Source organism: Bos javanicus, chromosome 18 (genome assembly GCF_032452875.1).
Source record: "Bos javanicus breed banteng chromosome 18, ARS-OSU_banteng_1.0, whole genome shotgun sequence".
In the NCBI taxonomy this organism is placed as follows: Eukaryota; Metazoa; Chordata; class Mammalia; order Artiodactyla; family Bovidae; genus Bos; species Bos javanicus.
Window position 1 is genome coordinate 61,633,992 of NC_083885.1, and position 27,440 is coordinate 61,661,431.

The 27,440-nt window shown below is 44.3% G+C and overlaps 2 protein-coding genes across 2 annotated transcripts; both read left to right on the forward strand.

The window, feature by feature from the left end:
- Positions 1-5,554: 5,554 nt before the first annotated feature.
- On the forward strand, positions 5,555-10,502 carry LOC133231031 (cationic amino acid transporter 3-like). The gene is given in 12 exon segments (XM_061389198.1): positions 5,555-5,864; positions 5,867-5,921; positions 6,490-6,644; positions 7,679-7,856; positions 8,058-8,170; positions 8,340-8,562; positions 8,733-8,872; positions 8,976-9,078; positions 9,266-9,465; positions 9,664-9,830; positions 10,103-10,211; positions 10,358-10,502. Coding segments are annotated over 12 exon segments (1,875 nt in total). The 3' UTR covers positions 10,480-10,502.
- Positions 10,503-16,499: 5,997 nt separating this feature from the next.
- LOC133231025 (solute carrier family 2, facilitated glucose transporter member 3-like) lies at positions 16,500-18,071 on the forward strand. The gene has a single exon (XM_061389193.1). The coding sequence runs from the start codon at positions 16,609-16,611 to the stop codon at positions 18,010-18,012; it is 1,404 nt and encodes a 467-aa protein (XP_061245177.1). The 5' UTR covers positions 16,500-16,608; the 3' UTR covers positions 18,013-18,071.
- The last annotated feature ends 9,369 nt before the right edge of the window (positions 18,072-27,440 follow it).

The following is a 27,440-nucleotide window of genomic DNA, read 5'->3' on the forward strand; positions in this document are numbered from 1 at the left end:
GTGGGTTGCCATTTCCTTCTCCAAGGGATCTTCCTGACCCAGGGATCAAACCCTTATCTCCTGCATTAACGGGTGGATTCTTTACCGCTGAGCCATCAGAGAAGCTCCATCCTTAGCAGCAGACAGGATCAACTCTTCACCATTGCTTAAGGGCTTCTTAGCTTTAGCAATGCAGTTAGCCACCAACAATGATGCTCTCAGTGTGGACATATTTAATGAAGTGGTGGGCTTCAATAATTGCTTTTGTTGTTCATGGTTTTTTTTTCTTTCTTTCTTTTGAAAAACTCCAAAGGCTTATCTTTTAATGTAGAGTGCTTAGTTTCCATGTGGTGAAGCAGTTTTGAAGCTTTCATGGCTTTATTGGAGAGGACTATTATACAAAAAGGACTTGGAGAATGTGAATCACCTGTTGCAATAAACCCATAATTTGAGTAGGACTCTTGGCATTTTATCTTAAATGCAGCTTTCTTTTTGTTGGCAGTCTTATCATGCTGTCCCATCATTGGGTCATTCTCCCTTTTCAAAGAAGCTCTCCAGCAATGTTTGTTGATAACTCATTTTGGCTAGTGTTAGCTTGTGGGCTTACCTAAACTGTGACAACTGTAAGACAAGTGCATAGTTCAGGAAATAGGCATGGATGGAAGTGGTAAATAAAATAATGGGCAGGCCATGTGCAGACTAAAGTAAGTGTTGAGATCTGACTTAAAGCCTGCCACCAGATGCAGGTTAATTGTTACTTGCTACTCTCTGACAGAGTTTCGAGATGAGTCTGCAAGCAATTGATTTCTTACGTTATCTGTGCAGTCAAGCCTCTCTACTAATGATAAACTGTATTTACAGCTGCTCCCCAGTGCTAGGATCACCACCTCAGCTCCACCTCAGGTGATCAGCCATTAGATTCTCATAAGTAGCATGCAACCTAGGTCCCTCACAAGCACAGCTCACAGTAGTATTTGTGCTCCTATAAGAACCTAATGCTGCTGCTAATCTGACAGGAGGTGGAGCTCAGGCAGCAATTTGAGTGGTGGGGAGCAGCTGTAAATACAGTCAATGCCTTGCTTGCTGGCCTGCCACTCACCTCCTGTTGTGCTCCTCAATTCCAAACAGGCTGTTAGTGATCTATGGCCAGGGGTATGGGGACTCCTGTCCTAAATGATTAAAGTTACAGGCTTGTTGGAAAAAACAAATGGGTTTCTTTAGGAAAGAAAGACAGGTTGAGACAACAAACAGGAGATGAAAAACCTTGTAATAATGTTGGTCTTTGCAGATGTCAATAGTCTTTCCCCCTTCTTCAGGCTATGAAACTCCAGGAGAGGGGAATTAGCGTCATAGGTTTACTCACCTTTATCCTCTTAGGAGTGGCCCTTCCCCGAGAAGGGAGTTTCTTACAGCCTGATTTCCCAGAATTTTCTGCTTTCAGTCAGATAAAGAAAGTTAAGAGAAGGCTTCTTTCTGTAACTGTTGCACCTCAGACATTTTCCTTTAAAATACTCTTCCCACCAACTCTAGGGATTTGAGTGGGTCCCCACACAGCCAACTAAAACTTTTCAGAATAGGTTAAGTCTTCCCTGGTGGCTCAGACAGTAGAGAATCAGCCTACAATGCCAGAGACCCGGGTTTGACCCCTGAATGGAGATGATCCCGTGAAGCAGCAAAGAGCGACCCACTCCAGTATTCTTGACTGGAGAATCCCATGGGCAGAGGAGCCTGGTGGGCTACAGTCTACAGGGTCATGAAGAGTCAGACTCGACTGAATGACTAAGTCACTTCATTCCATCTTGTGTGCTTGGTTTTTCAAAAGCTAATGAGCCAATTAGTACATTTAGATCCCATGTTGCTGGTTTGTGTCCACTAATTTTGCATTTGGGTCATTTGATACACATCATAATTTTGTCAACCCTTCACCAGTGGCTCCTTCACTGCACAACTCCCCTTCCCTTTCCTGGGTTTTTCTTTCCTTGGGAAAAGTAGTGCTCCTTATTTCTAACATCCAGTTTCCCTTCCCTGTCTTCGTGATCAGCTCTTCCAGCAAACAGAGAACCTTGAAGAAGAGGATCAAGTCCCACTCCCCTTTATCTTCCTTCTTCCATCCTTTAGTACAAGGCTGGATGCAGGCACCATGCTTGTTAAATGCTTCCATTGCTTGAATTAACACCAGAGATTTTAAGCTCCCCTTCTCCTGGCACCCAGCAGGGCTTAGGGATTCCCCACACTGGAGTGTCTCAGGCCACAAGCAGACTGTGCAAAGTCAAGTAGAAACACTGGAAGGGAGGAGGGTTGTGAGTGGGGTCCCTGGTTTTACAGCCCCTAGTTTTCAGGTTTGTTTTTTTTTTTTTTTTTTTTTGATGGTTCTTCTTGTTCATTTTTTTTATTTATTATTTTATTGAAGAATAATTGCTTTACAGAATTTTGCTACTTTCTGCCAAACCTCAACATGAATCAGCCATAGGTATACATATTTCCCCTCCCTCTTGACTTTCCCTCCCATCTCCCTCCCCATCTCACCCCTTTAGGTTGACACAGAGCTCCTGTTTGAGTTTCCTGAGCTGTACAGCAAATTCCCGTTGACTATCTGTTTTACATATGGTAATGTAGGTTTCCATGTTACTCTCTCCATACATCTCACCCTCTCCTCCCCTCTCCCCATGTCCATAAGTCTATTCTCTATGTCTGTTTCTCCATTGCTGCCCTGTAAATAAATTCTTCAGTACCGTTTTTCTAGATTCCATATGTATGTGTTAGAATACAGTATTTATCTTTCTCTTTCTGACTCACTTCACTCTTTATAATAGGTTCTAGGTTCATCCACCTCATGAGAACTGATTCAAATGTGTTCCTTTTTGTGGCTGAGTAATATTCCATTGTGTATATGTACCACAACTCCTTTATCCATTCATCTGTGGATGGGCATCTAGGTTGCTTCCATGTTCTAGTTATTGTAAATTGTGCTGCAATGAACAATGGGATACATGTATCTTTTTCAACCCTGGTTTCCTCAGGGTAATATGCCTAGCAGTGGGAGTGCTGGTTCATATGGTGGTTTTGGAGAAGGTAATGGCACCCCACTCCAGTACTCTTGCCTAGAAAATCCCATGGACGGAGGAGCCTGGTAGGCTTCAGTCCATGGGGTCATGAAGAGTCAGACACGACTGAGTGACTTCACTTTTACTTTTCACTTTCATGCACTGGAGAAGGAAATGACAACCCACTCCAGTGTTCTTGCCTGGAGAATCCCAGGGATGAGAGAGCCTGGTGGGCTGCCGTCTATGGGGTCACACAGAGTCAGACATGACTGAAGTGACTTAACAGCATGGTGGTTTTACTCCTAGTTTTTTAAGGAATCTCCACACCGTCTTCCACAGTAGCTGTATCAATTTACATTCCCACCAACAGTGCAAGAGCATTCCCTTTTCTCCACAACAGAGTTCTTGATGATCGAATAAACTTGTGTTCACGGAAACAATCAATAAAAAAAAAAAAAATCTACTTAGAAATAGAAAAAGTTTTATTTGAGCCAAACTGAGCACTACAGTGAGGCAGGCAGCCTTTCTGAGAGCTCTGAGGAACTGCTCTGCTGAAGCGTGGTTTCCAGCACAGTCTTATGCCTCACGCAAACAAAGCTCACACATCAACACGACAGGGTACATTCCTCCAAAGTTTCAAAAGAGACAGACTTACACATAGACATCGAGACAGCAGGACCCTGGTGTCTGGGAAGGGAACATTATCTCCCAGGGAGTGTTAACATGGATGCCATGAGAAGGGAGTTACCCATCCTTATCTTCAAAACAGACGTTCTTTACCTCGTTGGTTAAAGCAGATGAGCTGTGAAGGTTAGACAGGCTGTCTTAGTTCACACAAATTTCAAGATGAACCATGTATAAGCCAAAATGACTTCCCCATACCTCAATATGTGAATATTTTCTCTGTCACAAACAGGTAAAAATCTTAGAATCGTGTTATCTGGCAATTCTACTTCTGAAGATATACCTGGAAGAATTGAAAGCACACTCTGGCAGAGATATTTGTACATTCATATGCACAGCAGAATTATTCATAATAACCAAAGCCTGAGAGCAACTCAAGTGCCCATTGATCAAGAAATAGTTAAGCCAATGTGGTATGTATAAATAACAGAGTATTATTCAGCATTACTAAAGGAGGGAATTCCAACATATGCTATAACATGGATGAAACTTGTGGACATTTTGCTAAGTGAAATAAGCCTGGCAAGAAATAACAAGTATTGAGTGCTTCCATTTAAATGAAGTACCTAGAGTGTTCAGATTCATAGAGACAGAAAGTAGAATGGTGATTGCCAGGAACTGTGGAGAAGAAAGGGAGAATTGTTGAATGAGTACAGAGTTGAAGTTTTGCAAGATGAAAAAGTTTTGGAGTTTGGTTGTACAAATATAAATGTGCCTAACATTACTGAACTGGACACTTAAAAATGGTTAATTTTGTAAATTTTATAGCAATAGAAAAACCTCTCAGAACCTCCCCTGAGGGTAACCACAGAAGAGTCAGGGCTGATAGCTACACCACAGATGCCCCCCGCCCGCCCAGCCCCATCTCCACCCCAACAACCCAGGGGTGAGGACTGTCTTCTGTGCTCAGAACTCCCTGCTTTGGTATTTAGAGATGTCTCAGCTCCAGCCCTGCACACCTTAACCTCAGCCTCACTGACTGACCCAGTGCTCCAGGCTCTGCTCCAAGGATCCAGTAAGTCTCAGGTCACCCTCTTCTGTAGGAGACTGGACACTGAGTTCACATCCTCCCAAAGAGACCTGTGCAACCTCAGAGTGCAGGGGAGTCAGCCTGGCTTCAGCCTGAGGGTGTAGAGACCCATTTTCCAGATGAAAGCAGGAGCTGGGACCTCTTGTGTTTGTGAGAGAAGAGGTTGGGATGGGAGAGATTGGATCAAATCTGGAGGTTGAGACTCCTTTCAGACCAGCTTTCAAACAATATTAAAGATTCCCCTTATACAGGGTTTATGGTATGTAGACCATTGATGTCAGTCTCCTGTATATTGTTGGCCTCCGTATCTGCAGGCTCCTCCTCTGTGGATGTGGGGACAATGTAAGGGACTTAAGAATCCTCAGATTTTGATAACCACAGAGATGATTGTATGGAGATTTATATTAAATTATCATGAGGCTTTCTACAACCAGCAACTCTGTGAAGCTGGCTCTATTATTTATCATTGGCAGCAACTTTTTTTAATAGTGGTAAAGTACACATGACATAAAATTGCCATCTTAAGCATTTTTAAGTGTCCAATTCTGTAATGTGGAACATTTTGATATGACATCTTTTGCTCCCCTCAATCCTTTTACACTTTCAGTAAATTTAAAAGACATTAATGATTTTATTCATGTTTGTAGAAACCAAAGCTCAGAAATCAGAACTTACTTGATGTGTTATTTTGCCTCCTGCTTCCTATAACTCCATTACTCGAAGAATTATACTTTCATGGCCAAGGAGAGATAGATATTATTGATGGCTTTGTGGCTTGTTTTCTCTGCAGACTGTAACCTCCTCAACTATGTCTAGGATGCTGCGTCAGTATGTTGACCAATTTGGTGAAAAGCTGGTCTGCAGGCGTCCACTGGAGCTCAGGGCAGAAAGACCCAGAGCTTATCTTAACACCCTTGACCTAGTGGCCTTGGGTGTGGGCAGCACCCTGGGAGCTGGCGTGTACATCCTGACTGGTGAATTGGCCAAAGTGAGAGCTGGACCAGCGACCGTCATCTGCTTCCTGGTAGCTGCCCTGTCCTGTGTGATGTCTAGTCTCTGCTTTGCTGAGTTTGGAGCCTGGGTACCACACTCTGGTACTGCGTATCTCTACATCTATGTCACTGTGGGACATTGTGTGCCTTCATCATTGGCTGGACCCTCATCCTGTCCTATGTCTTGGTGAGATGGTGGGGAGGGGGAAGGTGCGTAGCTTAAGATCAGGAGATAGGATGTCGGGTTTAGGTCTTCACTCCTTCATGAGAACTTTATTATTGACCTTGTGGGGTGAAGTGGATAATAGTGGCAGGAAAATTCCAAAATGTCATTCTACTGAGTTCTATCTTGTTTTTCTTAAATGATGGACCAGGAACCCAGAAGAAAGAGAACTATAGGGAGTGGGTGAGAAGGGAGGCGTGTCCAACAGGCTCATCCCTTTACCGTATTGAAGTCTTTGCTCAGCTGTTGGATTCATGGGATTTTCCTTTACATGTGGAGGTAAAATTTCAACCCTCAGCTTCTAGCCCTTCTGACCCCAAACTTCTGTTACATTTTTCCATGTGACATTGATCTCCTAGAATATTAATTAGTTGACTTATTTTGTGGGTCATCTGGCTCTGCCCTCCCCAACCCATGAAAAGAGACTCTTTGAGATTAAGTATTTTGCTTGGAGTCCCCTCCCCTCAAAATATATCCCGTATTAGAAACCGATTTATGTTTGCCAATGAATATTCCTTCTTCTGTTGCTGCAGCCACCGCCTGTGTGTCCAGGGCCTGGAGCTATGTCTTTGACCACCTGATTGGGAACCACATCTCTCAGGTGTTACAGGAAACTTTCTCCCTGCAAATGCCCTACTTCTTGGCCAGGTATCCAGATTTTTTTGCCCTGGGCCTAGTACTACTGTTAACAGGTGAGAAGGAGTCCATGATAGGATGTGGAGAGTGGGGTATTGAGGGGAAGCTGTGGTGGGAAAGCCTTGGGATGGAAGAATGGTGGGGGATTTGGACTGAAAAGAAGCATCTGGGATATGAGAAACAGGAAGGCAAGACACAGACCATTCTTTCCCATTCTTGGTATTATTGACAATTTGGACTGGATTATTCATAGATTTAGAGGTGTGCATTTCAGATTTTTTTAAATAATCTTTGTTGGGTATTTAGTAGCATCTCTGGGAACTTTAGAATATTTCCAGATGTTGCTACATGTCATATGGTGGACAAATCACCCCAACTGAGAATCATTTACTTAGACCATAACTTTCTTCTCTGTACTGATACCAAAGATATGATTGTTGTTGTTTTTTTAAATAAAAATATATATTAAATTTTATTTATTTATTCAGCTGCAATGGTAATTAGTTGTGGCACACAGACTCTCTGTTTGTGGCACACGGGCTCCAAAGTGCATGGGCTCAGTAGTTGGGACTCGAAGGCTTGGCTGCTTCCAGGCATGTGGGATACTAGTTCCTTGACAAGGGATTGAACCCACAGATTGCATTGCAAGGCGAATTCTTAAACACTAGGCCAAAAGAGAAGTCCCCAAAGATGTGTTTTTAATTGAGAGGAGACTAAAATAACATAAAATAAAACATTTTATTATTTTCCCCAGCTTTATTGAGATGCAAATACAACACAGTATAAATTTAAGGTGTACATGAGATGCTTTGGTAGAAGTTTATATTACGAGAGGGTTGCCACAGTCAGAAATTGACCATCTGAAAGTGTACAATTCAGTGGGAGTTAGTACATTCATAATGCTGTGTAACCATCACCTCCAGCTGGTTCCAAACATTTTCACCACCCCAAAGGACACATTGCACCCACTGAGCAGTCACTGTCCATCGGCCCATCACCACCAGTGCCCTAACTCCCAGATACCACTAGTCTGCCTTCTGTATCTATGGGCTTAGTATTTTATATGCTTCATGTTCCATCTTTCCTGCAGGACTGCAGGTTCTGGGAGCTTGTGAGTCAGCCCTGGTTAATAAAGTGTTCACAGGCATCAACATTCTGGTTCTCATCTTCATCATCCTCTCTGGCTTCATTAAGGGAGACCTGCACAACTGGAAGCTCACAGAACAGGACTACACATTGAACACGTCTGGATCCAGTGACACCTCCAGGTTAGGAGGGTTCTCTTGGTCATAGTAACGCTTGTGGGAGTGCTGATATGGGAATATGGTGGAGACTAGAGATAAATGGGCTGATGGATCCAGGTGACAAGGGTACTGGGGCCTGGGACTTGTGGTACTAAGGGAGGAGTCCAGTAGAGATGGCTGAACTCACCTCACCCACCTTCTCCTTCATTCCTTATTTCACTGTAGCTTGGGTCCTCTGGGTTCTGGAGGGTTTGTACCCTTTGATTATGAAGGTATTCTCCACGGAGCAGCTACATGTTTCTATGCATTTCTTGGCTTTGATTCCGTTGCTACTAGAGGTAACATGGTCATTGTGTGTCTCATCAGGGGTGTGGGCACAGTTTGGGCTGCCCTTGGGTGTAAGGGTCGGTAGAAGGTTAGACTATATTTGTATGTCAAGAGGGAATTTGATTCTGTGATTTCACCTCAGTGTGTTTTCCTGACCCAGAACTTCCACTCTCCCTGCAGGGGAAGAAGCTCTAAATTCTGATCGTTCCATCCCCTTGGGCATCATGATCACGCTCTTCATCTGTTTTTTGGCATATTTTGGTGTCTTGGCATCACTCACCCTCATGGTGCCCTACTACCTGATTCATCCTGACAGCCCCTTTCCACAGGCTTTTTTCCACGTTGGCTGGGATGCTGCCAGATATGTTGTAATCATTGGCGCCCTCTGTGCTCTTACATCCAGGTCAGTGTCTTGGTTTTCTCCCCGTCTACTGTCAGATGCTCCAGTATCCCAGCCCTTGGGATTGAGAGACAAGAAGGAAGGGCACCTTGCCCCATGTAGACTAGGGAGCAGATGCCCTGGTCTCTCCTGTTTCTTCATGTCCTCACATGTGTCCCCATTTCCTCTCCCAGCCTCCTGGGTATCATGTTCACCATGCCTCGGCTGATCTGTGCAATGGCAGAGGACGGGCTCCTTTTCCGGGGACTTGCCTGGATCCATGATTGCACAGGCACCCCCGTCATGGCCATCATGGCTTCTGGGAACCTTGCAGGTGAATAAACAAAACCCACTCCATCTTTGGTCAACTTCCTTATCTTGCATATGTCTAGTGGTTTCTCACTGTCTCTCCCACCTTGTTCCTGCCCTCATTCTAGGGATCCTGGCATTACTTTTTGAGTTCAGGGATCTTGTGGACCTTGTGTCAATCGGGACCCTGATTGTTTACTCCCTAGTGGCTCTTTCTGGTCTTGTCCTCAGGTGAGACTCCACTACATCTTGACTGGGGGCCATGGACTCATGGGGATTGATGGGGAGGTAATCTTCTGCCTTCATGCTGTCTTCTAAATGTCCTGCTCTGCTTAATGCAAGACTGATGTGGAATAGGCTGTGTGATGTTGGATGAATAAGGGCTGCTGTTAATATTGCTTTAATACCTCTAATTAAGATACCAGCAAGATCAGAATTTAAGCAAGCAAGAGAAAACAGAGGAGAAAATTGAGATGAAGCCTGATATTGAAGGAAGTCCTTTGGAATCCGTACCTGAAGGAGGAACCTCAAACATTCTGAAGAGTCTGTGTGACCCTATCAACACCATCCCCACCCAGAAATCTGGCCAGATTGTCTATGGATGTGCCTTCCTACTTGGTGAGCAGTGGGATTTCTCTCTGGTTATACTCTGAAACTGACAAGATAGAGTGGGATTCTGTGTCTTTGTTAGCTGAGGAGGAATCTTGGAGATATGATGGCTCTTCCTGCTGTGGGCAACCTGGGGAGGGGTGTGACCTGAGGTCCTGACGTCTTTGTCTTCTGGGTCCAACCTGTTCTTCTCCTTGACCCTTGCAGTTCTCCTGCTGATCATTCTGAGCCTGATCCTGGCCCAGTGGCCCAGCCAGGTGTTCTCTGGAGACCCTGTGCTCACAACAGTGGCTGTGCTGCTGCTGCTGCTCATCACTGGGGTCACGGTCATCATCTGGAGGCAGCCCCAGAGCCCTATTCACCTTTATTTTAAGGTAAGTGACCTTATGTGCCCAACTATCCACCTCGAGTGAATGAAGTCTGCGTGCTTCATGGCCTAAACATCATTTGCTGGACCAGGGAAGAAGCGAAGTTGCTAAAACAAACAGACCCTTCCCTGATCCACACTCAGTGCTTTACATACACGATCTCAGTAAGCACTGAATGCAAAGCCTGAGTAGGACTGGAGTCTTCCCACAACCATGGGGTAGGGTTTCCCTTTCAGATGTCTGTGGTGTGTTCAGGGATGAACTGACTCTGCCCACAGGTCCCTGTTCTGCCTGTCCTCCCACTGGTGAGCATCTTTCTGAACATTTATCTGATGATGCAGATGACCTCTGGAGCCTGGGCCCAGTTTGGTATCTGGATGGTGATTGGTAAGTGACTTTCTGGGATAAAGAGTGATTGAACCCAAATTGAACTCCCCCAAACTGTCTTTGATACCATGATAGAAGCACTGTTGGGCACTTGTAATTAGGGAGAGCACCTACTTTTCCTTCTCATTGTCTCATTTCCCTCCTAGGATTTGCCATATACTTTGGATATGGGATCCGACACAGCTTGGAGGAGAACAATGAGCCACAGCCACCAGCCTCCACCTCCCAGACTCTTGATAAAAACATATCAGGTCATGAATCATCTTAGCCACAGGAAGTAGATGCTGTGTGGAATCCCTCCATGCACTGGAGGATCTGCTGGTTCAAGGACACTGTGGGTCTCTATGGCCTGTGAAGGTGAAATGCACTTACTGCTGTGTATTTATTGCTAGTGGACAAAATGACTTGAATGTTTCACAATTTCTAAGCAAGCTTTTAAAAGCATAATATACATCTTAAAAAGTGCATGCTTTGTTAGTGAGCAACAAGATGACTTTTCGCAAAGAAAGTATACCAGTATAACCAGCAACTAGAGGAGGAAATAAAATATTAACCTTCACATACAAAGCATGTTCCTATGCCTAATTTCAGCAAAAACACAGAGATTGAAACTTGGAAAGGAAATACAGGCAACTTATGCATTTTGTCAAGAGTTACACTTTACGTGTTAAGACAAAAAGAGGTTGGAAGTAAAAGCAAGGGAACAGATATACTGTGCAAACAGTAATACTAGGAAGCCAAGGTAGCTATGTTAATACCAAACAAAGTAGACTTTAAGAAAAAGAGAATAATTACTTATAAATTAGATCATTTCATACTGATAAAAGGAAATGGTCATTTTTATCTCTTTCCCCAACTTTATTGAGTTATAGTGTAGTGTGGTGGATTAGTTGCTAAGTCGCACAGGACTTGTGTGACCTCATGGACTGTAGCCCACCAGGCTTCTCTGTTCATGGGGATGCTTCAAGGCAATAATACTGGAATGGGTTGCCATTTCCACCTTCAAGGAATCCTCCTGCCCCAAGGATAGAACTCATGTCTCCTGCATTGCAGGTGGATTCTTAACTGATTGAGCCACCAGGGAAGCCAGTCACATGCTCTTAGAGTTACACAATACAGTAGATGGGGGAAAGTTCTGTATTGAAAAAACTACTCCTATTTTGCCAGAGGAGAGGGAAGTGGATGGGAAGTAACGGTTGGTTGATAAAGGGTGACAGTTGCATAGAACTAAAAGGAACTGAAATTGGAGAAAGAAGATTAAAAGCTGCTGCTGCAGAATTAATGTTTAAATTGGGCTTACGGACATTGAGGACATTGGTAATAATGAAGTAGAGGACTGTTGGTGGGGATGAATAGCTGATGTAGAGTGAACGAGAGATGGAGGTCAAGATATTGAGTACAAGTTATTGGGGCTTCCCTGGTGGCTTAGAGGTTAAAAGCGTCTGACTGCAATGCAGGAGACCTGGGTTCGATCCCTGGGTTGGGAAGATCCCCTGGAGAAGGAAATGGCAACCTACTCCAGTACTCTTGCCTGGAGAATCCCATAGACGGAGGAGCCTGGTGGGCTACAGTCCACGGGGTCGCAAAGAGTCAGACACAACTGAGTGACTTCACTCAACAAGTTATTAGATTAATTTAAAAACAGATGAGGGTGAACAGAATTAGTACTGCAGTATCTTACAAGTTCTGAGATAACAGGCTTAGAAAGCAGTTCATGGAGACTGATTCTTTTGAGCAAAACTTTGATGGAAGAGGCTGACATCACCTGATTGCTGTTCTTCCCTTACTGCTGAGGGACAACCAGATATCCCGTGCTACCCAATGTGCTGTAACAGGCAACACAGAATACTGTCCATGAAAGAGTCTTGATGAGAAGTTGAATCAGAATGTACTCAAGTTTCTAGATCAACTGCTAGTTCATAGAAGACCTAACAGTTTCAGCCAAAACCATTATTAGCCAAAACCAGAATGCGGGCAATTTTCCAGCAAGGAAAAATGATGCACTTTCTGTAACAATTAAATGGTATGACCCAAAGTGGAGAGTTAATGTAGACATATCTTGGAGATTTGGTTCCAAACCACTGCAATAAGGAGAATTGGCAATAAAGAGAGTCACACAATTCTTTGTTTTTCCAGTGCATATAAGCTATTTTATACTACACTGTAGTCTGTTCAGTGTGCTATAGCACTGTCTAATTAAACAATGTGTAGACCTTATTTTTAAAGATGTTATTGCTAAGAAATGCTTACCATCATCTGATGACTCAAGGTTGCCACAAAGCTTCAATTGTAAAAAAGTAAAAAATACAGTATTTGCAAAACACAACAAAGAAACTTATATCTGTAAATATGTATGTATCTTTATATTCAATTTATATGTAATTAATACATATAAGTATTAATATTCATAAAATGTGTATCTATGTAAAGTATTTGTATTAAAACAGTACATGATGTATGGAACTTTATAATTGGGTAAATTAATTAAAATGCAGTAAACGTGTACACTGATGGAGAAATGTTTTATAGATGTGTGTGGGTGTGGGTGTGGGTACATTCACTAAGTTTTGTCTGACTCTTTGAAACATGGACTGTAGCCCGCCAGGTTCCTCTGTCCATGGGATTCTCCAGGCAAGAACACTGGAGTGGGTTGCCGTTCCCTTCTCCAGGGGATATTCCCAACCTAGCGATCAAACACACATCTCCTGCATTGGCAAGCAGATTCTTTACCACGGACCCACATGTGAAGCCATTTTATAGATTATACATTTGATCCATCATCTCAGTTTCCTGTACAATCATTTGTATGTGTGGGTTGGGCAGCAGACTTTAAGCAGATGGGGATATATGTCATGAGTAACTTGATAGCTAGGGAAAGGATAATATTTAAACAATAATCATCTATAAAGCAGTGTGGAAAATTTGCCTAGTCCCAAGGGGAACCAACTAATCAGGTCATTGAAAGAGTCAGTCTGTGTTACATTTTGCAACCATTTTGCCCCTTGGAAAATTTTTTCTGTGTATGTCTCAATGTCTTCTGAGGTAGTAATGTAAGTCAAAGAAGTCATGTGAGTAATAGTATAATGCCTTCTTGTTTGGCCAGTAGAAAATCTAGGGCAATTCTACTCTCTAAAACCTACTTTGGCTGGGGGTTTTAGGTATATCTGTTGTGCTACAATTCTTTCTGTGGTTTCTTCAGTTATTTGAGCAATGGTGGCTTATAGATTTCTAAGTATATTTCTGTTTACATGTACGCTTGGGCTAGGAACCAAGATTCCCAAAGACTTCGCCACCAGCTATCTCGGTATCCTGCTAACATGGATCTCTTGACTCTGTAATGGGGAGGTAACATAATGACCCAATTCCATATACCTACTTGCCAGATATTGAGACATACCTTGGTTAGATGGATTAGTTCCACTACCGCATATGAAGACAAAACCCAGGACAGCAGAAGGCAGATTTGGACAGATGGGGACCCTCATACACTCTTGTTGGGAATGTAAATTTGTGCAAACACTATAAAACACAATATGGAGGTTTCTCAAAAAACTAAAAATAGAACTACCATCTGACCCAGCAAGTCCACTCCTAGGTATATATCCAATAAAAACAAAAACACTGATTTGAAAAGATGCATGCCCTTCTATGTTCATAGCAGCATTATTCACAATTGCCAACGAATGGAAGCAACCGAAGTATCCATCAACAGGTGAATGGATAGGCCTTCCCAGGTGGTCCATTCACCTTCCAATGCAGGGTACACAGATATATGATGCCTAGTCCAGGAAAATCCTACGTGCCATGGGGAAACTAAGCCTGTGAACCACAGCTACTGAACCCACATCCTGCAAACACTGAGGCCCTTGCAGCTGGAAACCATGCTCTGCAACAAGAAAAACCCCTGCAATGAGAAGCTTGTTCACTGCAACTAGAGAGTAGCCCCCACTTGTTAAAACTAGAAAAAGCCCACGTGCAACAAGGAAGACCCAGCGCAGCCAAAAGTAATATAAGTAAATAATTTTTAAAAAAGAAATCAGATGAATGGATAAAGAAGATGTCATATAAATATTTGTGTGTGTGTGTGTGTGTGTATACATATAATGATATACTACGCAGCCAGAAAAAGAACTAAAACTCTCCACAATAGCTTAATCTACTTCACTCCGTCTTGTGTGGTTGGCTTTAAAAAACAAAATGACAATAATGTAAATCAACTATACCTCAATTTTTAAAGAAGTTAATGTAAGAGTCAACCACTTATATTTAAGACCCATGTTGCTGGTTTGTGCTCAGTGTTTTAGCATGTGGGTCATCTCATGGAGGTCAGAATCTAGTCAACGCTTTACCAGTACCAGCATCACCCCCTCACCACTCCACTTCCTGCTCCCGGCCTTTCCTTCTTGAGGAGCAGAGCTCCTGACCTCTCACATCAAGTATCACTTCTCTGTCTCTGTGCTCGGCTCTCCCAGCGACAGAACTCCTTCAGGAAGACCAAGTCACATCCCCTTTATCCTCTCCCATCAACTGTTCAAGACTCAACAAAGCGCAGTGCTTGTCAATGTTTGTGTTGCTTGAATTCACATCAGACATGTTAAGCTGGGGCATAGCTGAGCTTGAAGGTCCCCACACTGGGGTGTCTCAGGTCAGGTGCAGACTGTGGGGAGTCGAGTCATGTAAGAGGACTGGGAGGGAGCAGGGTTGAGTGGGATCTCAAGTCTTACAGCTCGTATTTTTCAAGGTCCTTGATCTCAAGTGTCCACAGAAATGATCAATGAAAAGTACATAACTGAAATAGAAAAGAGTTTTCTTTGAGCCAAACTGTGGCCCTCAAGGGAGACAGTGTCCCTAGAGCTCTGAGGAAATGCTCTGCTGAAGTGTGGTGTCCAGCACATTCTTCTACTTCATCCAAGCAAAGGACATACATCAACATGACAGGGTGTATTCCTTCAAGGTTTCAGAAGAGACAGACTTCATACACAGACAGCAAGACGGTAGCTCCCTGGTGACTGGGAAGGGAGCCTTATCTCCCAGAGAGTGCTAACACTCATGCCATGAGGGGGGAGTTACTCATCCTTATCTTCAAAACAGTTGCTGTTTACCTCACTTGTTAAAGAAGACATTCTGTGAGGGTTTCGTGCACACAGAGTTTAGGCTCAACCATGTATTATAAGTCAAAACGATGTCCCTATACCTCAATATATGAACATCTTCTCAATCATAAGCAGATAAAAATCTTAGAACTGTTTGATTCAGTGATTCTACTTTTGATGATGTAAGCAGAGGGATTGAATGCACACTCTGGAAGAGATATGTGCAAATTCCTGTTCACAGTATGTTTCACAATAACTAAAGCATGAGAGCAACACAAGTTTTCCATTGATCAAGAATGTATAAGCCAATATGGTAGGTACCCACAATAGAGTATTGTTCACCATTAAAAAGAAAGGGAATTCTAACACAAGATACAACAGGGATGACCTTGCGGACATTTTACTAGGTAAAATAAACCTGACAGGAAAGGAGAGATATGGAATGACTCCACTTACAATGAAGTACCTGGAGTGGTCAGATTCATAGAGACAGAATGCAGAAGGGTAATTGCCAGGAACTGTGAACAGGAAATGGGAATTACTATTGAATGGAACAGAACTGATGTTTTTGCAAGATGAAAAACTTCTGAAGTTTGCACAAAATTTGAAGGTACTTAACACAACTGACCTGCAGACTTAAAAATGGCTAAAATGGTCAATTTTGTGTTATGGGTATTTTACCACACGTAAAAAAACCTCTCAGAACCACCCCACTGAACGCAGAAGAGTCAGGGCTGATAGTAACACTGCTCCCCGCCCACCCAGCCCCATCTCCACCCCAACAGCCCAGGGGTGAGGACTGTTTTCTGTGCTCAGGACTCCCTGCTTCAGTTCTTGGAGATGTCTCAGCTCCAGACCTGCACGGCTTAACCTCAGCCTCCCTGACTGATCCAGTGCTCCAGGCTCTGCTCCAAGGATCCAGTAAGTCTCGGGTCACCCTCTTCTGTGGGAGACTGGGCGTTGAGTTCACATCCTCCCAAAGAGACCCCTGCAATCCCAGAGTGCAGGAGGGTCAGCCTGGCTCCAGCCTGAGGGTAAAGAGACCCATTTTCCAGATGAAAGCAGAAGAAACTGAGAGCTGTTGTGTTTGTGTGAGAAGAGGTGGGGAGAGGGGAATTGCATCAAGTCTAGAGGTTGTGAGACTCTTCTTAGACTCTTTAATATAGAAATAATAGACTGAGGACCTGGAGGAAAACTTGCCGCCCAGAGAGGACATTTTGGAGGTTTTGCTGCCTGGAAGAGGGGTCTCTGGAGTCCCACTCCTAGATCTTAATCGAAGATTTGAAAAGAATTAAATTAGGGCCATGGGGACCGCAAAGGTCACCGCACCTCTGATCTTCACCATCTCAGTTGCTACCATAGGCTCTTTCCAGTTTGGCTACAACACTGGAGTCATCAATGCTCCTGAGGAGATCATAAAGGACTTTCTCAATTACACTTTGGAAAAGCGGTCAGAAACCCCCCCGTCCAGCATGCTCCTCATATTCCTATGGTCCTTCTCCGTGGCCATCTTCTCCGTGGGTGGTATGATCGGTTCCTTCTCCATCGGACTCTTTGTCAACCGATTTGGCAGGCGCAATTCAATGTTTATTGTCAACCTGTTGGCCATAGCTGGCGTGTGCCTTATGGGATTCTGCAAAATGGCAGAGTCGGTTGAAATGCTGATCGTGGGCCGACTGGTTATCGGCCTCTTCTGCGGACTCTGCACAGGATTCGTGCCCATGTACATTGATGAGATCTCACCTACTGCCCTGCGGGGCGCCTTTGGTACTCTCAACCAGCTGGGCATCGTTATTGGAATTCTGGTGGCCCAGATCTTTGGTCTAAACGTCATCTTGGGGACTAAAGATCTCTGGCCTCTGCTCCTGGGCTTCAGCATCATACCAGCCATCATCCAGTGCACTGCCCTTCCATTTTGCCCTGAAAGTCCTAGATTCTTGCTCATTAACAGAAAGCAGGAGGAGAAGGCAAAGGAGGTCCTCCAGAGATTATGGGGCACTGAGGATGTGGCTCAGGACATCCAGGAGATGCAGGAAGAGAGTGTGCGGATGTCGCAGGAGAAGCAAGTCACAGTGCTAGAGCTCTTGCGTGCCCCCAACTACCGGAAACGCATCATTGTCTCCATCATGCTCCAGCTCTCCCAGCAGCTCTCTGGGATCAATGCAGTGATCTACTACTCAACAGGAATCTTCAAAGAGGCAGGTGTCCAGGAGCCAGTCCATGCCACTATCAGCACAGGTGTGGTCAACATCTTCTTCACCGTGCTGTCTTTGTTCTTGGTGGAAAGGGCTGGGAGGAGGACTCTACACCTGATTGGCCTTGGAGGGATGGCTTTTTGTTCCATCTTCATTATGATTTCTTTGTTACTAAAGAATGATTATAGCTGGATGGACTGTATCTGTATTGGGGCCATCCTGGTCTTCGTGGCCTTCTTTGAAATTGGCCCAGGCCCCATTCCCTGGTTTATTGTGGCTGAACTCTTCAGCCAGGGACCCCGCCCAGCTGCCATGGCAGTGGCTGGTTGTTCCAACTGGACCTTCAACTTTTTGGTTGGACTGCTCTTCCCTTTGGCCGCATTCTACTTAGGCGGCCACGTTTTCATCTTCTTCACCATCTTCCTCATTATCTTCTGGGTCTTCACCTTCTTCAAAGTTCCTGAGACCCATGGCAGGACTTTTGAGGAAATTACACGAGCCTTTGAAGGGTAGGTGCAGACAGGAACCTGTGGTGAGAAAGGCCCCATCATGGAGCATCCAGCCCATGAGGGACACCAATGCCTAAGACGTGCCTCCTACCCACCTCCCTCCCATCACAAAAAGCAGCCTTGACCTCATCAGGTTGTAACCCAGGACCATTTCTGAATGCTGCTACTCAATTCCTTTCTCATCCACACACTCGATGGGTGCTCAGAGGATCCCAAGGCTGGGGTTAGTCGTTGTCATCAATGGCTTTTGAAAATTTCATTTCTTGGACATTCTCTTCAGCTCAGGAGAGACCAAGTAAACCTACCTTCATTTCAGGAGGGATTGGCCACTTGGTATGTGACAACCTGGCCAGCTCCTGCTCCCTTAGGTTCTAAAACTGCCTCAGGGCATTTTGGGGAGTGGGCTAGAAGGTACCATTCCTCCAACCTCAGACTCACCGGGAAGCAGGTCCACTCAAGAGTAGGGGGCAGAGAGGAGTTCCATAAGAGCTCCTTCTTCTCTTCCACATAGCTCTACTGAGCAAATTAACTTGAGTTTTATTTATCTTCTGGTTTGATTTGCACAAATATTTATTTTTTTAATATAAAGTAATTTTACCAAATAATGAAAGCATAAGGAAATTGAGGTTAGAGGGAGGTGCTTCAGGAGAGGTTACAGGGTGGAAGATTTTATACTGAAGAAGTTAAGGTGTAATAAGAAGGGAAGGATTTAGGGAGAAAGGTCATGCATAATTGGAGGATGCATGATGGGGTGTGTGAAGTTTGCACGTTGCCTCTTAACAATTTCTATCCTCCTGATAAAAACTCTCAACTTTCTCAGAAAAGTCATGTGCCTGTATAAAGAAGCTATTGGTTTCCTTTGGAACTTTGTTCTTCATTTAAGATTATATGTAGTATTACTTGAAATCTAGGATTATTGCTAAGGTGGGCATTGTAGTTAATAGGGGTTTATGGGTTCTAATTTTGGATGGAGTCCAGAGAAGGGATGGTTATTTCTACAAATCCTCTCTCCCTTCACTGGACCAAGCAGCTTCCTTCTCTGTAGTGAACTCACTTTTAAAAAAAAATATTCCTATCATCCATCTGGTGGGAGAGCCTCCCAAGTGAGCAACCAAAAATCTTGGTTCTTGGTAGAGGTTCATTATTTCTTCAGTTTGTTGTTTAGAGGATTTTAGATGTTGATTTTTATTTTGCTTTAAGCCATAGCTTTGAAAGAACTTAGAGATGTTTATAGCTAACTTGGAATTTGTAACCTCAGCGCCGGAAGACGATTTTTTTTCCTGAACAATTATTATTCGGTTGACGTGTGTTATTACATGAGGGTCATCTCATGCTTGTTTACGTCAGCTTACCATGTGAAGTTACCCTTGTTACCACATTACATGGTGTTACGTCAGGTGCCCCCTGAGGGACTTGAACTTTCCTGTAGACCACACGTGACAGTCTGTGTGGATGTGCGGCAAGGCCCACACATGAGCGTGAACATTTGTGCACCATCACGAAGCAGTTGCTGGTTATCTTGTTAGGTTCCTAAGTCCCCTATTGGATATAATGTGTTCAGACTCATTCGTGTATATGTAAACAACACTGCCTCTGCTGGGTGGAATCTGTACCAATGGTTTTCTTTGAAACTTCAGAGTTCCATCCCATCTGGCTGCCTTTCCTTGTTGGAGAGGACAGAGAGAACTCCCTAAATGTTGAGACTGAGAGTGGAGGACTCACTCTCCACTCAGACAGCAGGAGAAGACAGGAAAGAGTGTGAGACCAGGACATGATGCCTCCTGGGTATGCTGGAAGGGCGTCATGGGGGAGAGGGGGGCATTCTTAAGGGGACAATAAGCTTCTAGATCTGGGGTGGCCAGAGGGTTTGCTGAGATGGAGGGATTACATTTACCACAGCCCACGGCCACTTCCAGGATCATCCAGTATTTTTAGAAGTGGAGACTGGGCTCTTCATCCCTCCTTCATATGTTGTTTGATCTCCCTTAGCTTCTTTGGTGCTTACATATTTCAAGCCCTTCAGTCAAACCCTCGCCTATGACAGTATTTGGGTTCTAAGTTCTCACCATTCCCTCTGGTTGCTGAGGCTTTGGGTACAAAACTTGCAGTGCCTTGGGACAGGGCTTTGCCATGGCTGGGGACTGTCCTCCAGCTGCACCTCTGCTCCGACTCCTCAGACCAGCGGGTTGGCAGTGGTGCAGCATGGAATGTTTCCCAGTTCTCAGTGACCAGGTTGTGAATAATTTCCAAATGGACTTTTTATATTATTGTTGCTACAGTTCTTTGTTTTGAAATAAAATTCTGAATGTACATATATTACATCCCAGGCTTGGCTTTGTGTGCGGGGGTGGGGTTGGGGGGAACCTTCCTCTGTAACAATAAATCAGCTTTAAACGCCGTGTGGCTGCTCAGTTCTTGTTGTAACCTAAGTAAGTTTCTTATACGAGAGTTTTGTACAAATGAAAATAGCCATACTCGTTTATTATGCACAGATGAAATGGGAAAGCCTTAGTGCGTTGCCTTGCGTACTTAATAAATTATGTTGCTTGCTTTCAAAAAAAGAAAGAAAGAAAAAATAGTAACGATTCCCCTTATCCAGGGTTTGTGATGTAAATACTGATGTCAGTCTCCTGTATACTGTTGACCCTCTGTATCTGTGGACTCCTTCTCTGTGGACACGGGGATGATGTAAGGGACTTGAGGACCCCCAGATTGTTATACCTCAGAGATGACTGTATGGTGATTTATACTAAATTATAATCACGTTTGTTCCAACCCACAACTCTGTGAAGCTGGCTCTATTGTTTACCATGGCAGCAATTTAGGAAATAGTAGTAACATACCACAGAGCATAAAGTTTGCCATCTTAAAAATGTTTGTGTCTTTTTCAGTAATGTGGCACTTTTTGATGCAACATGATTTGCTCCCCTCAATCCTCTTACACTTCCAATAACTTTGAAATGTATTAAAAGTTTCATTTGTGTTTGTAGAAACCAAAGCTCGGAGATGGAGAGCTTGCCCCGTATGTCCTTTTATCACCTGGCCCTCACAACTCCATTGCGCTATGGACTTGGACTCCAGGGCTGAGGGCAGATGACGTTCTTGATGGCTTTGTGCCTTGTTTCTTCTGCAGAACATAACCTCCTCATCTATGTCTGCTGCTGCTGCTGCTGCTAAGTCGCTTCAGCCATGTCCAACTCTGTGCGACCCCATAGACGGCAGCCCACCAGGCTCCCCCGTCCCTGGGATTCTCCAGGCAAGAACACTGGAGTGGGTTGCCATTTCCTTCTCCAATGCATGAAAGTGAAAAGTGAAAGTGAAGTTGCTCAGTCGTGTCTGACTCTTAGCAACCCCATGGACTGCAGCCTACCAGGCTTCTCCATCCATGGGATTTTCCAGGGAAGAGTACCAGAGTGGGGTGCCATTGCCTTCTCTGCATCTATGTCTAGGATGCTGCATTAGTATGTTTGACAGTTTGCTCAGAAGCTGGTCGGCAGGCGGCCACTGGAACCCATAGAGGAGTCTGAGAGTCCTGAAGCTCATCTGAACACCCTTGACCTGGTGGCCTTGGGTGTGAGCAGAACCCCAGGAGCCGGCGTGTACATCCTCACTGGTGCAGTGGCCCTGCCTGTCGCTGGACCAGCGACTGTCATCTCCTTCTTGGTGGCTGGCCTGTCTTGTGTGATGTCTGGGCTCTGCTATGCTGAGTTTGGGGCCCGGGTACTATGCTTTAGTACTGTGTATCTCTACAGCTAATTCACTGTGGGACAACTGTGTGCCTTCATCACTGACTGGAACCTCATACTGTCCTTAGCCATCAGTGGATAAGGGGAAGTTGTGGGTTTAAGATCAGGAAACAAGGAGGCGGGATTTAGTTCTTCACTCTTCACTCATTCATGAGAATCTTGTTATCCACCTTGTGGGGTAAAGAGGATAACAGTGGCAGGAAACTCCCACAATGTCATTCTATTCATCTCTATCCTGCTTTCTTTAAATGATGGACCAAGAACCCAGGGGTCAGGGAACTGTAGGGAGTGTGTGAGAAGGAAGCATGTCCCATGGGCTCATCCCTTCACCATTTCGAAGTCTTTGCTCGACTGCTGCTTTCATAGAATTTTCCCTTATATCTTGTTTTAAAATTTCTAGTCTCACTTTCCAGTTCTCCTGGTCCCAATTTCCTGTGATACTTTCTTGCATAACATTGATCTCCTCCTCGCATATTAAATAGCTGACCTATTTTGTGAAGGCTTTCCAGATGGTGCCGTGGTAAAGAATCTGCCTGCCAATGCAGAAGACAAGACGTGGGTTCCATCCCTCGGTGGGAAGATTCCCTGGATTAGCAAATGGCAACCCAATCCAGTATTCTTGCCTGGGAAATCCCATGGACTGAGAAGCCTGGAGGGCTACAGTGCATGGGGTTGCAATGAATCAGACAAGACTGAGTGCGTGCACTCTCACACTCACACACACAATTTTGTGAATCATCTGGGTTTTCCCATCACAGCCCTTGAAAAGAATCTCTTTGCGATTAAGTATTTTGTTTGGGTTCCCTTCCCAAAAAAAATATAGCCCATGGCCGTGTTAGGAATCTACTTATGTTTGTCAATGAATATTCCTTCTGCCACTGCAGGCACCACCAGTGTAGCCCAGGCCTGGAGCTACACCTTTGACAGCCTCATTGGGAACCACATCTCTCAGGCGTTACAGGAAACTTTCTCTCCATATATGCCCTCTTTCCTGGCCACGTACCCAGACTTTTTTACCCTGGGCCTGGTGCTGCTGATCACCAGTGAGTCAGGGGTCAGAGAAGAATGGGAAGAGCAGAGTGTGGAGGGGGAGCTGGGGTGGGAAAGGCTTGGGTGGCAGAATGGTGGGGGATTAGGGCTGGAATGGTCTCTGATGTGAGAGCAAGAGAGGCAAGACATAGACCATTGTTTCCCATTCTTGGCATCATTGCCAGTTTGGGTTGGATCATTCATAGGTATAGGGGTGTGCATTTCAACTTTTTTAGAAAATCATTGTTGGATGTTGAGTAGCATTTCTGACATTTACCCACTAGATACCAGTGATACCCACCTCCTAAACTGTGAAAATCAGAATATCTGGAAACATTGTCAAATGTTCCTTAGAGGACAAAATCATTCCCATGCTGAGATTCATTTACTTAGACCTATTAGTATCTCTTCTGTATTGAGACCAAATTGTGGTTTTAATTGATGAGAAATTAGCATAGCACAAAATTAAACATTTTATTATTTTCCCAGGTTTATTGAGATATGAATACAACACTGTACAAATTTAAAGTATACAGGTAATGATTTGGTAGATGTATATATTGTGAGATGATTGTCATGTAAGAAATTAACCTTCTGAAAGTGTACAATTCAGTGGTACTTAGTATATTCACAATGTTGGGCAACCACCTCCATTGAGTTATAAATATATTTTTAAATAAAAACATTTGATTTCAAGGCCAAGCATGTTTCAAATCTGTAAGCAAGATCACCCAACTCAAAATAGCAAAAGAGTACCCCTATCAAGTGAGTTTCCAAACATTTTTATCACCTTAAAAGGAAATCCCATACCCATTGAGCAGACATTTTCATCTGTCCAGCACCAATCCCTCAGCTCTTGGCAACTGTCTATGGATTTAGTTATCTTGGATGTCTCATATTACATCTTTCCCACAGGCGTACTGGCTCTGGGAACTGGTGAGTCAGCCTGGGTTTACAAAGTGTTCACGGGCATCAACATTTTGGTTCTCAGCTTCATCATCGTCTCTGGCTTCATTAAGGGAGACCTGCACAACTGGAAGCTCACAGAAAAATATTAGCTTGCTCATTGCAAACAACTACTCAGCCACAAAAAAAGAACCAAACTCTGCACACAGCTTCAGCCACTCCTTTACATCTTGTGTGGTTGAATTTTTTTTTTAATTTTGACTATTTTAAATGGATTATACTTCCATTTTTTTGTCAGTTAGTGTAAAAGTCAAGTGGAACGTCCCAGGTAGCTCAGTGGTAAAGAGTTCACCTGCCAATGCAGGAGACGTTGATTCAATCCCTGGGCCAGGAAGACCCCCTAGAGAAGGAAATGGCAACCCATTTCAGTACTCCTGCCTGGAAAATTTCATGAACAGAGGAGCCTGGTGGGCTACAGTCCACTGGGTCACCAAGAGTCGGACACAACATAGCTACTAAACACCAACAACAAAGAGCCAACTACTACATTTAAGCCCCATTTTGAAGGTCTGTGCCCAGTGTTTTAGCACGTTTGATGCACGCCAGAATCTAGTAAACCCTTCAGCAGTACCCCCATCCACCCTTCACCCCTCCACTTCCTGCTCCAGGTTTTCCTTCGTGAGGAGCAGAGCTCCTGACCTCTGACATCACGTATCACTTCCTTGCCTGCGAGCTCAGCTCTCCCAGCAAACAAGGAGCTCTCCAAGAGCTCCTTGGAGAAAGGACAAAGTCACATCCTTTTTATCCCCTTCCATCCATTTGTGCAAGACTGGACACAGGCACCTTGCTTATCCAATGCTTATGTAGCTTGAATTAACATTGGAGACTTTAAGCCCCTCTTCTCCTGCTTGGGGTCCTGCTGGGTTGGGGTCCCCAACACTGGAGAGTCTGTGTGTGCTCAGTTGCTTCAGTCGTGCTCAGCTCTCAGTGACCCCATGAACTGTAGCCCACCAGGCTCCTTTGTCCGTGAGATTCTCCAAGCAAGAACACTGGAGTGGGTTGCCATGCCCTCTGTAGTTTCACCTTCAGTTCAGTCACTCAGTCATGTCCGACTCTCTGAGACCCCATGAACCGCAGCATGCCAGGCCTCCCTGTCCATCACCAACTTCCAGAGTTTACCCAAACTCATGTCCATTGAGTCAGTGATGCCATCCAACCATCTCATTCTGTCGTCTCCTTCACCTCCTGTCTTCAATCTTTCCCAGCATCAGGGTCTTTTCAAATGAGTCAGCTCTTCGCATCAAGTGGCCAAAGGATTGGAGTTTCAGCTTCAACATCAGTCCCTCCAATGAACACCCAGGATTGATCTCCTTTAGGATGGACTGGTTGGATCTCCTTGCAGTCCAAGGGAATCTCAAGAGTCTTCTCCAACACCACAGTTCAAAAGCATCAATTCTTCTGTGCTCAGTTTTCTTTATAGTCCAACTCTTACATCCATACATGACCACTGGAAAAACCATAGCCTTGACTAGACAGACCTTTGTTGGCAAAGTAATGTCTCTGCTTTTGAACATGCTATCTAGGTTGGTCATAACTTTCCTTCCAAGGAGTAAGCGTCTTTTAATTTCATGGCTGCAATCACCATCTGCAGTGATTTCATCATGTGAAATGCCAGGCTAGATGAAGCACAAGCTGGACTCAAGACTGCCAGGAAAAAATATCAATAACCTCAAATACGCAGATGACACCACTCTAATGGCAGAAAGCAAAGAGGAACTAAAGAGCCTCTTGATGAAAGTGAAAGAGGAGAGTGAAAAAGTTGGCTTCAAATTCAACATTCAAAAAACTAAGATCATGGCATCCTGTCCCATCACTTCATGGCAAATAGATGGGGAAACAATGGAAACAGTGACAGACTTTATTTTCTTGGGCTTCAAATCTTGGCAGATGGTGACTGCAGCCATGAAATTAAAAGACGCTTGCTCCTTGGAAGAGAGGCTATGACCAACCTAGATGAAATATTAAAAAGCAAAGACATTACTTTGCCATAAAGGTCTGTCTAGTCAAAGCTACGGTTTTTCCAGTAGTCATGTATAGATGTGAGAGCTGGGCCACAAAGAAAGCTCAGTGTTGAAGAATTGGTGCTTTTGAACTGTGGTGTGAAAGAAGACTCTTGAGAGTCCCTTGGGCTGCAAGGAGATCCAACCAGTTCATCCTAAAGGATATCAGTCCTGAATATTCATTAGAAGAACTGATGCTGAAGCTGAAGCTCCAATACTTTGGCCACCTCATGCGAAGAACTTACTCACTGGGAAAGACTCTGATGCTGGGAAAAATTGAAGGCAGGAGGAGAAGGGGACGACAGAGGATGAGATGGTTGGACAGCATCACTGACTCAATGGACATGAGCTTGAGTAAACTCTGGGAGTTGGTGATGGACAGGGAGGCCTGGCATGCTGCAGTTCATGGGGTCTCAAAGAGTTGGACACAACTGAGCGACTGAACTGAACAGCTGAGATCATTTATAGTACTTATATGCATCATGACGTACTCAGCTGGTCATGGGCTACTGTGTGCAGGACACCTGTAAGAGCTTCACCATGAAAGCCCTGGTTGCTGCTGCATGAGGGCCACATTGCAGCAACATTATGGTCATGTTATATGAGGTTATGTTATGGCTCCATTTACCAACGTTACGGTTATGGCTGCTGCATCAGCCAAGAGAGGGGCTGTGTCATGGCTGCCATGCCAGCCAGGAGAGAATAAATATGTCTGTAGTTTCTATGACTCCTCGCATCTCCTTCCAGCTTCTTAGCTTTTGCCTTACCTACCCTGGGTTCAGCGAACAGTGTGAAGAGCGAGACAACTGGTGTCATGAATAGGATCAGATAGACACCCTCCTCCAGGAGATCTTGCCAACCCAGGAAACAAACCCGAGTTTTTTGCCTCTCCTGCATTGCAGGCAGATTACCACTGAGCCACCAGGGAAGACCCCCACACACACTGGAGTGTTCTCAGGTCATGTGCAGACTGTGGGAAGCTGACTGGTATAAGAGGACTGGGAGGGAGCATGGTTTGAGTGGCATATCCCCAGATTTACAGTCCTTTATTCCTAATGTCTGTGATGATCAAAGGAATTCAAGTATGCATGAAAATAAACAATCTCTAATGAGAATAGGAAAGTTTTATTTGAACCAAAATGAGTATTAAAGTCTGGGGGACAAACTCGGAAATAGCTCTGACTAACTGCTCCACTAAAGCATGGATTTCAGCACATTCTTATCCTCATCCAAACAAAGAACATACATTAATATAACCGGGTACATTCCTTCAAGGTTTCAAGAGACAGACTTAGTACATAGGGAGACTATAGGACCCTGGTGTCTGGGCAGGGAGTCTTAGCTTTCAGGAGGCGTTAACATGAATGCCATAAAGGGAATTATCATCCTTATCTTCAAAACAGATGCTCTCTGCTTCAGTGGTTAAAGAAGATGTGCTGTGAGGGACTGACAGGCTGTCTTAGTTCACACACAGTTCAGACTGAACCATGTATAAGACAAATTGAATTCCCCATACCTCAATATGTGAACATTTTCTCTATCACAAGCAGATAAAAATCCTAGAACTATATGATCCAGCAATTCTACTTCTGAGGCTATACACAAGAGAATTGAAGACACACTCTGGAAGAGATATTTTTACACTCCTGTTCATAGCGGCATTTTTCACAATAAATAAAGCATGAAAGCAA

Bases quoted from the DNA above. Each gene is read 5' to 3' on its own strand.
- LOC133231025 (XM_061389193.1), top strand. From the start codon at position 16,609: ATGGGGACCGCAAAGGTCACCGCACCTCTGATCTTCACCATCTCAGTT.